Source organism: Dreissena polymorpha, chromosome 4 (assembly GCF_020536995.1).
Source record: "Dreissena polymorpha isolate Duluth1 chromosome 4, UMN_Dpol_1.0, whole genome shotgun sequence".
Lineage (NCBI taxonomy): Eukaryota > Metazoa > Mollusca > Bivalvia > Myida > Dreissenidae > Dreissena > Dreissena polymorpha.
In genome coordinates, this window is record NC_068358.1 from 45,419,301 (window position 1) to 45,433,320 (window position 14,020).

The 14,020-nt window shown below is 35.2% G+C and overlaps 1 protein-coding gene across 1 annotated transcript in view; it reads right to left on the reverse strand.

Moving 5' to 3' along the window:
• The window catches only part of LOC127877925 (dachshund homolog dac-1-like), a 49,524-nt gene extending 36,568 nt beyond the window's left edge, over window positions 1-12,956 (reverse strand). Inside the window, exon 1 of the mRNA XM_052424250.1 lies at window positions 11,870-12,956. Within this exon, the coding sequence (XP_052280210.1) occupies window positions 11,870-12,564 (695 nt within the window). The 5' untranslated portion in view covers window positions 12,565-12,956. The remainder of the gene's footprint in view (window positions 1-11,869) is intronic.
• Between the last annotated feature and the right edge of the window lie 1,064 nt (window positions 12,957-14,020).

The following is a 14,020-nucleotide window of genomic DNA, read 5'->3' on the forward strand; positions in this document are numbered from 1 at the left end:
TATGAAATATTTTCAACTAAATTTTGTTTGACATTTGCCGTCAAATGCGCAATCGGAAACACTATTTATGAGAAATACTGATAAACAAGAATTATGGTATGCGTAAAAAAGACAAATCGAATGAGCAACTGAGCAGTTTATTGTTAACAATGTGCATACAAGGGCACGTGTAAATTTAATGAAGACTCTATAGGCATTATTATTTCGATTTATTTTATGAACAATAAACACTTGTGAGTTTTATTTCAACATGATTATTGTTTCTTAATGTATAACGCAATACACATGTGCATTGGTTTGTAGAGGTTTTATCCCTGGTTTTATTCAGAAATATTAAATGTGTACTGTATGGTCTTGCTAATGTGACTGGATTTGCATTATTCCTAAACTTTATTACCAAATCTATATGAATAATCTTGCTTCGTCGGCTATTTAAAAATCAATAAAACAATAATTAAAAACTATTATTACAGAGCTATCATAAAATGACAAGCATGTAGGTTTTAAGAGTTCCATCTGCTTCCCGAACAAATGGTGATACATACAAAGATAACAAAGCGATGGAATGATTGATAAACATCTCACTTGAAAAAAGAGTTTTATCAAATCAGATCTATTTAATGTGCATCTTATAAAACATTTATTTTATTTCCCTTGTATCTATTTAGTGCTATCCCGCGTTCTCATTACGTCACGATTCGTTGCATGCGGCTATTTATAGTAACAACAAATATTGGGATGCTGATAAGAATTGCACGAAAGACAATAACAAAACAATTAACGTTATTAAATAAACCTCCGGGCAGCTGGAACAAACGTTCTGTATCAAAGATCCATTGAATTTAATAATTGTTTTATGGAAATTTATATGGGAAGAATGTTTTGTTCAATGAAACTTGCAAAAACGATAACAGAGGAACACCACCGATGCCCATAACAGAGATTGGTATCGAGACAGACGATGCTAAAGAGGAATATCGATGCGATGTGATATATTTGTGTGTTACATAATTATGTGTTCAGTTGAATGAATGACTGAACGAAGCTTAATGTTTCTGTATTTAATCCATTTATGCCTTGCGTCTAGAAAAAAGGCCTGGGCAAACAGCGTAGACCCAGATAAGACGCCGCATGATGAGGCGTCTCATCTGGGTCTGCGCTGTTTACTTAAAGGAATTTTAGTAAGAAATATTCTAAATATAGACATAAATATACTAGACACCCCTAATTTTGGAAATAAATTGATCCAATTTAAAGGGATGGGAGAGTCCACTAGGCATAAATGAGTTAAATGTCACAGTGATAACAAGAAAGAGGGTATCTCATCCATTCGAATTTATTTCACGAAATGCATCATTGACATCTGAAAATTTGTGAATACATTTGAGAAGGTAGGTGGAGCAATTTCGGAATATAACAACTATGTTAGGTGTCGATATATGTCCATACAGCGATGGAATCATAAAACCGCAAACTAAGGTGTATTACCTAAAAATAAATTTATAATTAAATGATTTGCAAATGTACTCGCGTTTTAAAATACAGTCATAGCGACGTCACAAAACCAGGCTGTAATATCTTGAAACAATTCTTACCAAATGAAGTGAGAAAGTTAATTTAGAATACAATAATGTGCATAATGATCCTTGCTCTGAGAAAACGGGTTAATCGCGCATGCGTAAAGTGTCGTCTCAGACTATCCTGTGTGTCTGCACAGGCAAATCAGGGACGACACTTTCCGCTTTTATGGAATTTTTGTTTAAAGGAAGTTTCTTCTTAACAAAAATCCAGTTAGGCGGAAAGTGTTGTCCCTCATTAGCCTGAGCAGACTGCACAGGCTAATATGGGACGATATTTAACGCCCATACATTAAGCCTCGTTTTCCAAGAACGAAACTTATATATACGTCTGCTGTCAGCATTAATATTTTGTCGCTATTCGTACGCCCAAGGCCCATACCAATACCCGGCAACCAGCGGGCAGAAGTATGACACCCAGTTAAGAACACCGCGGCCATTAATCGATTCCTTTTCACGGCAAATTAACATTTAAATCAGTGTGAAAGTATTAAAGTTTGTTTTGTATTATTCGCGCATCCTACTTCTAGTCCGCGCGACGGGGATGTATTGTCAGAAACAAATGTATCAATCGTTGATGCGGAAACCGAGAAAAACCGTTCTCCACGCTGACAAATAGTATTTGTCAAAATTGTGTAAAAATTTCATTTTTTGAGATGCTAATTTAAATATTCACATTACGAATCCATTACTACCATAACTATTACCAATGTGAACGTCGCACTTTGGTTGTGTCACATTATCGCCGTGGAGTACGGAGATCTATTGCACAAAGCCGGGTAGATGAACGCAAATGTCATGCTGATTTCAACGGATGACAGTCGCAATGAAGTAATTTGTTCCTATTTCTGTCATTGTAGATATGGCTACATGTGCTGGTATCACACTATGGAATTATTGGGGTCCATACCCATTAACATTTTGCAACTTTCGTGAGCACAAGACTCTGTATGTCATGTAGCTCATTGTGTCAACACCTGTGTTGGCCATCCTTTATTTACGTGGTATGTGCATTGTGATGCACACAACTTAACCCATTTTTGCCTAGTGGACTCTCCCATCCTTCTAAATTGGATCAATTTATTTCCAAAATTAGGAATGTCTAGTATATTTATTTCTATACTTAGAATATTTCTTACAGAAATTCCTTTAAGCAAACAGCGCAAATCCTGGGTCTACGCTGTTTGCCAAGGACTTTTTTCTAGACGCTAGGCGTAGATGGGTTAAGGTGTGTTTTCTGGTCCACACATATTGTCACCATTCGTCATTATTCCTTTTTTATTCAAGCTACACATATTGGTATTCGATTATTTTAAGGTCAGCTTTCAGCAAAGTCAAACGGGCTTGTAGTCAATGCGGAGTTCTGGATTTCAATTTGGTTTTAAGTAACGATTGACAGACTCATTTTGATAAATGATGAACCCAATGCTATCAATATAAACTCTATTGTCCACACACAGTGTGCGCAGCGTTAAAACTCGACTTGGGATTTGTAGATAGATATCTGAAGCATCAAACTATTAACATCAACAATTGCTTAGTTAATAGTGAATCATGTTTCAATCGTACGACATTTGCTAGCTAGATAAGCAATACGACACCATTTTCAATTACACTGATAGCTTCAGTCGACCTGACTGCTTTGAGTGTCAACATTGCGATGGGTGAAGGTTACACCTGGTTGAGAATGCATGGCTGCTGCGTTTATGGCCAATCGGATGTACATTTTTGTTGCAATTTAACAACATATGTTAAATTACAAAGTGCGAATATTTGCATCTTAGTAAACATATGTTCTGACTAGGGTTATATGAAACCATCTGCAATGCATTTTTTTCATGTGCTTAATGATTGTACCTATGTTGTAGTTTTTTAGTTAGGTATGCTTACTATGTTATTAGATTTAAGTTAGTTTTCCCTATTTGCACTCCGCTTTTCACGGTCATTTAAAAGTGCAACGTAAATTTAATAGCAATGCCTTTTAAGACAGGTGTGCCAACTGGCGAGATAGTTTTAATGCCCCATCTTTCTGATGAAAAGAATATGCAGATTAAACATTTGTTTAATTAGTACAAATTTGGACGTAGTCGTCAAAACTGACAGGTAAGGCTATACATTTTACAAAGCAAACAAGGTGATTCCGGCTCTTAATTAATTCAACAAATAAGTCGTTTGTTTTTACTGGATGGCGGTTAAATAATACCTATGCATGTCTGCTTTGACGGTTTTATTTTTTATCAAATATTTTATTGCCGAGTGTAATTGTCAGTTGGATGTCACCTCTGGTTTTGTTTAAGAACAATAATTTATTGCGAGATCTCACTTCGAAGTCGTAAATGTCGATTGGTGACGGGGCAGCCACGTTTCGTTAGCTAACCAGCGGCGGGCGACAAGTATTGAGTTAATTAATATACTTGAGGACCTTAGTTTCTCGCCTGCTGGTGTAGCCGAAGTTTCACGTTGTTTATATGTATAAACTTAACTGCCACGATACTCGATTATCAAATAACAAAATAATCGTTGTTAAACTCACAGTATACAACGAAACAAGTAGTCCCCATTTTGAGCTACGGTACTCGCCGTTTTTATCCGAGTCCGTATTACAAACCAGTCGGACTATTTTATCTGGCATTTTATGTCCCCGTCATACAGCACAGAGGGCATTAAATATCTTGTAATATTTTATATAAGCATCAACAGGAACGTTTTTATAGAAAATAAAAGTATGGGAGTGTGTATAATAATGGGATTTTACGCTGTTCGATTGTTCCAAGGGTACCTGGTATAATCAGTCATGTGACTTACGCTATTTCCCATTATACTCGTGGCTCCACCTCTCGTGTGATATGTCATAACATAAGCCATCCGACTGAAACATACTCCTCAAATATTCGACTGACATAATATGCGCTACGTCATTTCAGCAGCAATTCTATTTTTCAGATTATAAAGTATAAACTTGTATTTCAATGTTCATATCTGACAGCTTGGGTGCTTTTATTACAGTAGAATACGCTTCTTGTGTAGATTCCGTGTTTGCATGTTTGCTTTTAATTTGAATAGAAACACGTGGGAATACCCTTTGAAGGTTCGTTCATTATACACTTGATGACGAACTTAAACGCGAAAACTATTTTATAAAAGACTGTTGACGTATTACTGAGGTTTAATTAAACATACGAATTAATGATTTATTTAATGATTTATTAAGATACCATTACTTATGGTATAAAGACATTAAATCCGTGAAAATCTAATGTATCGGTTTTCTTTTTCATGATCAGTTAATTGATATTTTCAATGTCTGAATACATATTAATTTTAATCAGTTTTTTTTTCTTGCAAATGCAAAATGTACGTATCGTTTGGCTATTATCATGAATGTAGATATTTAAAGTACGGAACACCCCGCAACTTCAATTATAGGGTTGCATAACCAAAGCACACAAAAAATCTTCGGTTTGCGACCGGATTGAATGTCAAAAAAGTATTTTCGTCCAAGTGTATTGCCTAAAAGGCGTGGAACAATAGATTCTTAGTTAAAGGAAAACCCGACGATTATTCACAGTAAATTAGATGTCATTTACCATAAAAGTCAAAATAAAACTCATGTGAACTTTATAATTAAAAGTCAATGTAATTAAATATGTTGAGTTCTGTATAAAGAATTGGTTATTGTCCGGTTTGGGCAATTAACATAAATGTAATAAACCGTCAAGTGTAAACTGTAATAAAAATATATACAACTTGGGCTAAGGAATATACATTTCTTTGTGGTTGAGTTGAAATTTAATAAATCTGTTTAACGCATTTGAAATAGTTGGATTGTAGCGTATAAAAATGTAATGAATATTAATGAGTTATAAACCAACATTTGTCAAAATGCTTTACGATTGTTCGTTTTAATCAAACGGAGTATTTATTCGCCGGATAATAAATGTTAAAGTTCTGGACGCGCTGGGTGCACCAAATCAAAAGTGCGTTTGTTTCAACCGAAATTAACCGCGATAATTTGGTCGTAAATTCGTCCCATTAATTGTAAACAATTGTATATTAAAATTCAATTTAATCGTTTAAGGGGATCGTTTAAATTGTAAACCCTTGTCTAGCAGACAGGTGACGGTGACATGTTTCGTTTCTTTAAGCATACAGTTTGGAATTTTAATAAGCAATTAAATGTTGAAGAAATATTTATTTCTGTTTCGACATGTCTCACCAAATGCGGAAATGCACCAAACATATTTGAAGCTTTTTGGCACTGGAATAAAGTTTCTTATTCAGCAATACCTGTAATATTTAAACAATCCTCCTCAGAAGCAGCAGCAACAACATCAATCGCATCAGCAATAACAGCAACATAGACATGTGCATCAGGGTCATCATCATCGACAACAACCTTATCCCAATCATACATGTATGCATCAACATTATCATTATCGTCAACGATACCACCACCATAATCATCATTGATCACGACCATTACCTACAAGAAAGCCCCATGGCCAGAATTGTAATCAGACACAATCTCAAAAATGCCAATCACAAGTACACCTCCTTAACGTGTTTTACCTGACATATCATTAAAATAAAGGTTACATCGTTGCCAATAAATGTTTCAAAAATTTCTAAAGCATGCTAGTATCCACAAATATAATATCCTTAAAAACTATTTTTGGGTTTTTTTTTGGGGGGGGGGGGCAAAAACAGTTTTTAAACGTTTTTGTGCATTTAACGTTTACAAAAACATAACATAATAAGCCTATAAATAGATATGAGCCTCGATCTGGGAAAACGGGCTTCATGCATGTCTGCATAGTGTCGTCCTAGATTAGCCTGTGCATTCCGCCTAGGGTAATCAGGGTCGACAATTTACGCTTTTATGGCATTGTCGTTCAAAGGAAGTCTATTCTTAGCGACAATACGGAGGAAAATGCGGACAGGCGCTGTCTTATCTGGAACGAGACTTAACACACGTGCATTAAAGCTCGTTTTCCCAGATCGAGGTTCATACGGCATGTATCTACAAGTGACATTGTGCAATTTGCAAAGCTAAATGGCTAGTTTTAAAGGGTATGTTCTCGTTTACAGCAAGGAGAAGATTGAAAATTCTAACTAAATAAGGATACGGACATAGCGATATATTGAAAATAAAAAATGTTTGACGAAATTCAAATATAAGGTTTCATTATCAGCAAACTATCATTTTTCGGGTGCATCTGACAGAAATATTCCACATCTTATATTGAATAATATCACATTACAAAACTAATGGTTATTAAAATGCACCATCATTCATTCATCACTGCTCGTTACACATATTTTCCAAAACGACCGACGTAATACGCAGTGTTTTGTGTATTTTTCAGTTCCACTTTGAAAAACGGGAACAAAGGGTCGAATAATTGCATCTTAATCCAAAAGGTCATATTATTAACCCTTTATTTATAAGTATGCTTAGTTTGGCATACATTATTATATTGCTGAGACTTTTTTACACATACATAACATACTAAAAAGATTTGTACCATTAACTGACTGAAAATGAAAACAAAAGTAAAACATCTTCAATTAAATTAATATCATCTTTAAAAAAAAAGGTTATATGTAAGTATCAACGGGTTATTGCTGACAACATATGAGTTGCTTCAATACATTTAAAATGCGGTTGCGTTGGGTTAAGGCGGTGGCTGTTTGATAGATATGTCCGTGGTTCTAAGTAAAGATCAGATTTTACATGCAATTCTTAAAAATGTAAAATTATGACATTGAAATGCATACTTTACATATTGAAATCAGTGACCAAGTACCATTAACTATCGACAACACACCATTACAATACTAATTAAAAAGATTTGAATAATCAAGGAAGGCCACTCATCCCTCGACGTAACAAACGAAACTATCGGTGAAAGAGGCGACCATTTTTTCAGACCCTGAAAATGGGCACAGTCACAGATTTACGAGCCATTTTGTGAAAGGTTTGTTACAAAAATAATTTATTTAACATCTGCCCTCAAGAACTCTAGTGACGCTAGACAAAGTATATTTGTTTGCGACAAAACTTAAAGAGCGATACAATTAAGATTGTTTTGCACTTTATTAAATATGTAATATAGATTGTTCATTACATCGCAGATGCTTATATGACTTTTTTCAGCATGTTTTCAGTTAAATGTTTGATTGTGTTGTAAAATATCCTTCACCAGTCATATTATTTACAAGTTCGTTGTTTTAAGTATTGTATTTACTCCGTTCGTTATTTCATTCGCAGCTTTCCAATTTAGAGAAATTACTCAACATCGACAACTGCTGTATCGTCAACAATATCATTTAAAATCATGTTCCAAAGTATCTAACAGTTATTATACGCATATGTCACACTTGCCTTTATAATATTCAATGCACATGAAATGACATTGTATAAAGTAATATGCAATTGGCATAATATATTAAATTAAGTCAAATTTAATCAATTTAATTCGTAATGTTGTTTTTTTTTATAGCAAACATATGTGTGAACATTATTGATGCGAATCATTGATATATTTATTATAATTTGTGCGAGCCTATATTGGCTACGTTTATCTCTTTACATCTTGTAATTATACATATTCAATAAAGTTATAACGGACTTCAACGTTGACATTATTGTATTGCTGTATATCAAATCACGTTGGGCCATTGGTTATATATGTACCAGAATGGTGAATTGTGTAAGCCTATAAATGCAGCTCAGGGATTTCAGTAGATTTTGAAAACCAGGAGTCAAAATGACCCAGGGTCTCACAATTATGAGGGGTCAAAATAAAAATGATTATGGTAAAAAAAACTGAAGTAACGTTAAATGTTTCTTAATGTATGTTTAAGGTTTTGTGATAGTTTATATATCATAATAATGAATAAAACATTTTCACAAAAGCTGTTTTATTTTCATAACATAACATGTCTTGTCCTAAGCTGGATTGTGGAAAACAAATGTGTCAAAATGAGGCAAGGCTAAATTTTTGCAGGAGTCAAAAATGAGAAAATTGCAACTTGCTTGCATCAACATGGAGGATTCTGCTTCACTTGATATCACTTGCAGCTAAGTATACCATTTTAATATATTTAACTTCAGCTAGACCTTGTCAGACTGTAATTTATATTAAAGGTGCCGTCAACTACGAATGACGAAAAACAGAAAAGTTCTAAAATACCGTATTTTTACAATTATTAGTTTATATTGTTTTAAATATCACGACTGGTATATTACTTTCTTGAAAACAGTTGTTAAGTTTTCATATTTTTAGTATATTCGGTAATATATTTTACTGGGTACCGGTAACAGATAACTACCAGTTAACGCAAGTAGATTGATCATCATCGTCACGTGGTAAACCCAGGAATGCACACTGTGAATGCGTAATGAGTTGCATATATTTTATATATAAAATGATCAATCTACTTGCGTTATTTATAGTGTGTATATCATTTTGTCACTTATTTTTGCGATGAACTTTCGATTTCACATCGCGAAATCTAATTACCGAGTATACTGAAAATATGAACTTTTTTCAAGTAATGTAATATACCAGTCGTGATATTTTAATCAATTTAAACTAATAATTGTAAAAAAATACGGTACTTTACAACTTTTTCTTTTCTTCGTCGTCGCGGTTGACGGTACCTTTAAACACAAACATATATGCGTTGTGCATTCGGTGCTACGTGAGTGCATTGCATTCGCACAGCAGAAATCGTACATAATATACTGGGTATGTTTTGATCGTCATTTAATGCGCCCCATTACTTTATTAAAATGCAAATGAAAACATGGAAACCTGGTAGAACGTCAAATTGATATAGAAATGCAAACGCACGGATATTGCTGTTAAAGGGACTGTCAACCACGACGACGAAGAAAAGAAAAGTTGTAAAATACCGTATTTGTTTACAATTATTAGTTTATATTGATTAAAATATCATGACTGGTATATTACATTACTTGAAAAAAGTTCATATTTTCAGTATATTCGGTAATAAACTTTTGCGATGTGAAATCGAAAGTACATCGCGAAAATAGGTGACATAACGGTAGACACACTATAAATAACGCGAGTAGTTCGATCATTTAATATATAAAATATATACAATTCACTACGCATGCACAATTTGCGTTCCTGGGTTTACCACGTGACGATGATGATCAATCTACTGGCGTTATTTATAGTTAACTAGAAGTTACCTGGTAGACATAACCAGTAAAATTTATTACCGAATATACTGAAAATATGAAAAATTGACAACTTTTTTCAAGTAATGTAATATTCCAGCCGTGATATTTTAATCAATATAAACTAATAATTGTAAAAAATACGGTATTTTACAAATTTTCTTTTCTTCGTCGTCGTGGTTGACAGTCCCTTTAATTATGCAAGTGGAAAATTTTACTTTGTGAACGTCTAATCATGACACCACGTGGGATAAAATGTGTTTCATATTGTTCATATTGTTTTCCACATCTGTGAAGAATATTATTTCACGATTCTAATCTTTTAGTATGTCCAATATGATTGAAAGCCGTTTTTAATAAGGGTGGGCAATTCATAATACACCAAATGATGCATTTGATCTCAATTTTGACACACAATGTAAATACTAAGACATAAGGATGAAGTTTTCTATCGTCCATATACGTAAACAATATTACAACGCCAAAAGCACGTCCAGCTTTGATTGTGAATTCATAAAAACTTAAAAAAAAATAAGTTTTATAGGATTCGATTTGGTACCATGCGGTCCAACAAACGCTAATATCTAACATTGATTTTTTGGGGTATGGTAAGCCTTAAACGAAATATAATTTTGGTAAATTAAAAAAAGTAAAATTAAACGAAAGGCAAATATGTCTATAAATTGTATTTTACCTTCTTGAAGTGTTTAAAGAAATTCATTTTTATCAGGATGGAATCAATCAATATTTGACAGAATTAAATTCGGACAAATAAATCAACGCTCAGAGAAATTGTTAAACAGTGAACGAAATATCAAATACGTTAATAATTTGTTTCTTAGATTAGCACACATTATTATGTATATTGCAATTAGATTTAACTGTAAGTGCCCTGACCTTTACCGTTAATTAATTGGTAAGGCGAAGAGCGAGACACTTTATAAATACAATGTTTACTTATGTTTAAATGTGCACGGGACTTTGATATTTGAAATAATTGTAATAACATTTTCGTTGTATTATTAAAAAAAATTCATACTCGAACATCTAATTGGAGCAAGGAGAAGAAGCAGTATGCATGCATACTTGAGCACAACAATTTCAGGAAATCCAAAGCAGCATAATGTGCACTGTATTTGTATCTTTGAATGTTTGCTGCGATATATATATCGTATTACATGTCACATCTCGGTAAATCGGTACAGCATACAGCTGATAATTTTATTGTATTATGTATATAGTATTTACTGTGTCGTAAACATTGTATTATGATACCACTTCCGGTGTCGATGTTGTTTTTCCCGTTAAGTATGTATAAATTAACAATCATACTTTTAACTTGAATAATATTTGTTAAATACGTTTTTGAAATCCGACATCCGAGGACGGAAATATAAGAAGCATTAATTTACACGTTTATCATTTTACCACTTCATTTCGCCGTGCTGACATCAAATATGACACTCATCCACGAAATTATTATACTACTAGATACATTCTTCTGTGACAAACAAACACTTATTTTTGAAATAAGTACATCTTAGGTACCCGATGCTATCGCATATACAGGGGTGCGGTACAAGCCAGTTATAAAGTTACACAAACAAAATAGATGGCGTATAATATACAAGTATATGGCACCCAACATCATTTGTCTAGTAGTTAATTAGATATGTTGCATTAATGAATATGTAGATGCACACACTGAATCATCCGCAAAACATGCAAACATAGTTTTCATTTCTTGTCGTCCCTGCATTAAAATACTGGACAGATGCGAACGCAAATAATCATTGTTTTAATATAATCAATAATTAGCAAGATTAAATATTATGCGTTTTGAAAATATATACTGAGTTAAAAATGTTTATCAGAAAAGTATACCTTACAAGAAATACTCGATATTAAAATGTTCATAATGTGCTTCAAAACGAATAATTAGCTATTAATATAAATACAAATTCATACTAAAAAATACACGAACTGTGAATTCTATATTTGCTTTGGAATGACAAAACTCATGCGGTAATAATAGTCCTACTTAACCAGACCATTAATAAGTATGTAGAAATGTACCTACCTGGAATTTGTGCAATCGTCGTATAGGATGTCAAACTCCTTGCAGGAGATCAGTTTGCACCTGTTGACCCCGGGCTGAATGGCTCCCAGCCCCCGTAGCACCCGGACCTGCTCCACGTTACACACGACGGGCGTGATGTCCAGACGCTTCAGCTTCGTGTAGACGGTGTGCAGGCCGCCGACCAGATGCTTGAGGAAAAGCTCGAACGCCTGGGGGAGACAGATTAGCTCCCGGCCGTCCACGTTGAACGCAGCGATCTTGGCACCGCGGTAATTTATCAACTTGCACACGTTGTTTTCGGGACTGCATGCAATGGGCGGCGGGGAGCTGTATGAGACCTTGTGAAGCTTGCTCAAAATGTCATGCCCGTGGCTCAGCATTGCCCCGTGCATCGAAGCGAGGCTGTGTGCGCGGGACACGATCGCTGGCGGCGTCATCGGCTCCGGGCTGCTGTGGCTGAGTGTCGGGGAGCCGCGTCCCTGAACGCTCATCATGGCGGCCTGTGCCGCCGCCGCTGCCTGGGAGTGCATGTGCTCCATTTTTGCCAGCGCTATGTCCATCCCGTGCATCGAAGATCTCGGGGGAAACGTTTTCGAACCGAAGTCCACGCGACGGGGATCACTAAGGGAATGCAGATTCAACATGCACTTCAGTTCGTTTACCTTGTTTATATTATTAATTATGCCAATCGACATAAATTACCATCTCAGTCCGACCACAAAATAAATATATTTTTGTTAAATCTAAATTAATTTCTTCCTCATCGCAAGTTAAATAATAAGTCAAAGTTACTAGCGTATAACAAAACAACAGCTCAGATTATTCCAAATAGCATCACCTTTCTCTTCAATGATGCTGACTGCCCTACCAACTGTCAGATGTCAAATCATCATTTTACGTTAATTCCACAATAACACAACGCAACGCTCGAGAACCAACCGCACCAAATGAAATTAAATCCCTCATATTTTACACATGCGCAAACCAGGGCTGTCTAGTCATCAAACAGATCCGAGATTATAATTTGAATACAGATTATAGAAAATTTCAACTTTTTTTCGAGTGTCAGTTACAATATTCCACCATATTCAGCGAGGCGGATTGATTTCCATAACATAAATAATTGTTATTTGTTGACTGCGCTACGGAAGGGGCGGACTGAATCGGTTACCCGCGCGCGTATTGGACAGATAGAAGAATGTAACATTTATTGACTGGGCGGGGATTGCGGCGAAATTGAAATTGCCGGTTCAGAGCTGGGTAAAGAGCGGTTCGTATTTGAACAGCGTGCATTATCTATATTCAGCGACTAATGATAGCGGGCAACGATGCGAGATCGGAAAACGAAAATAGATATGTGTCTTGTTCTGTTAAAATTTGTCAAAATGCATGTGCGGAAAGTGTCGTCCCAGATTAGCCTGTGCAGTCCGCACAGGCTAATCACGGACGACCTTTTCCGCTTTTATGGTATTTTTCGTTTAAAGGAAGTCCCTTTTTACCGAAAATCTAGTTTAAGCGGAAAGTGTCGTCTCTGATTAGCCTGTGCGGACTGCACAGGCTAATCTGGGACGACACTTTACGCACATGCATTATGCCCAGTTTTCTCAGAGCAAGACACATATTAGGAGATTTTCACAGACTTTGGATGTTGCAGATTGGTGTCAGATCTGTATGAAATACTAAGCATTTCAATTATATACGCAATACGCAAAACTGATCATAAAACAACTTATTTAAAGGTATGTTATGCGTACGCTATAAACTATGTCGATAGTAGTATTCAATTCATCCACGTAGCTGACTGGTGCCGCTTTATGCTGGCTTATGTGGCCTTGGACATGATTGACAGAAAAGAATAAAAATGATTACATCGTACCTATAAGCTAACGACAAATAAATGTAAAACAACGCATGAAATTTCCCCTTTCACATGCATTCAAACAATTTATAACAATCTGGGAAAACGGGGTTTGTGCGTATAGAATCGTCCCACATAACACATTTCTGGCTATGCAAGTAAGATGATTTCCGATTATATGGAATTTTTCGTTAAGAAGTCTGTTGACAACAAAAATCTATCTGTGCGGGCCGCACAGGTTCGCATGGGACGACACTTTCGCACATGCATTAAGACCGGTTTTCCCACAGTGC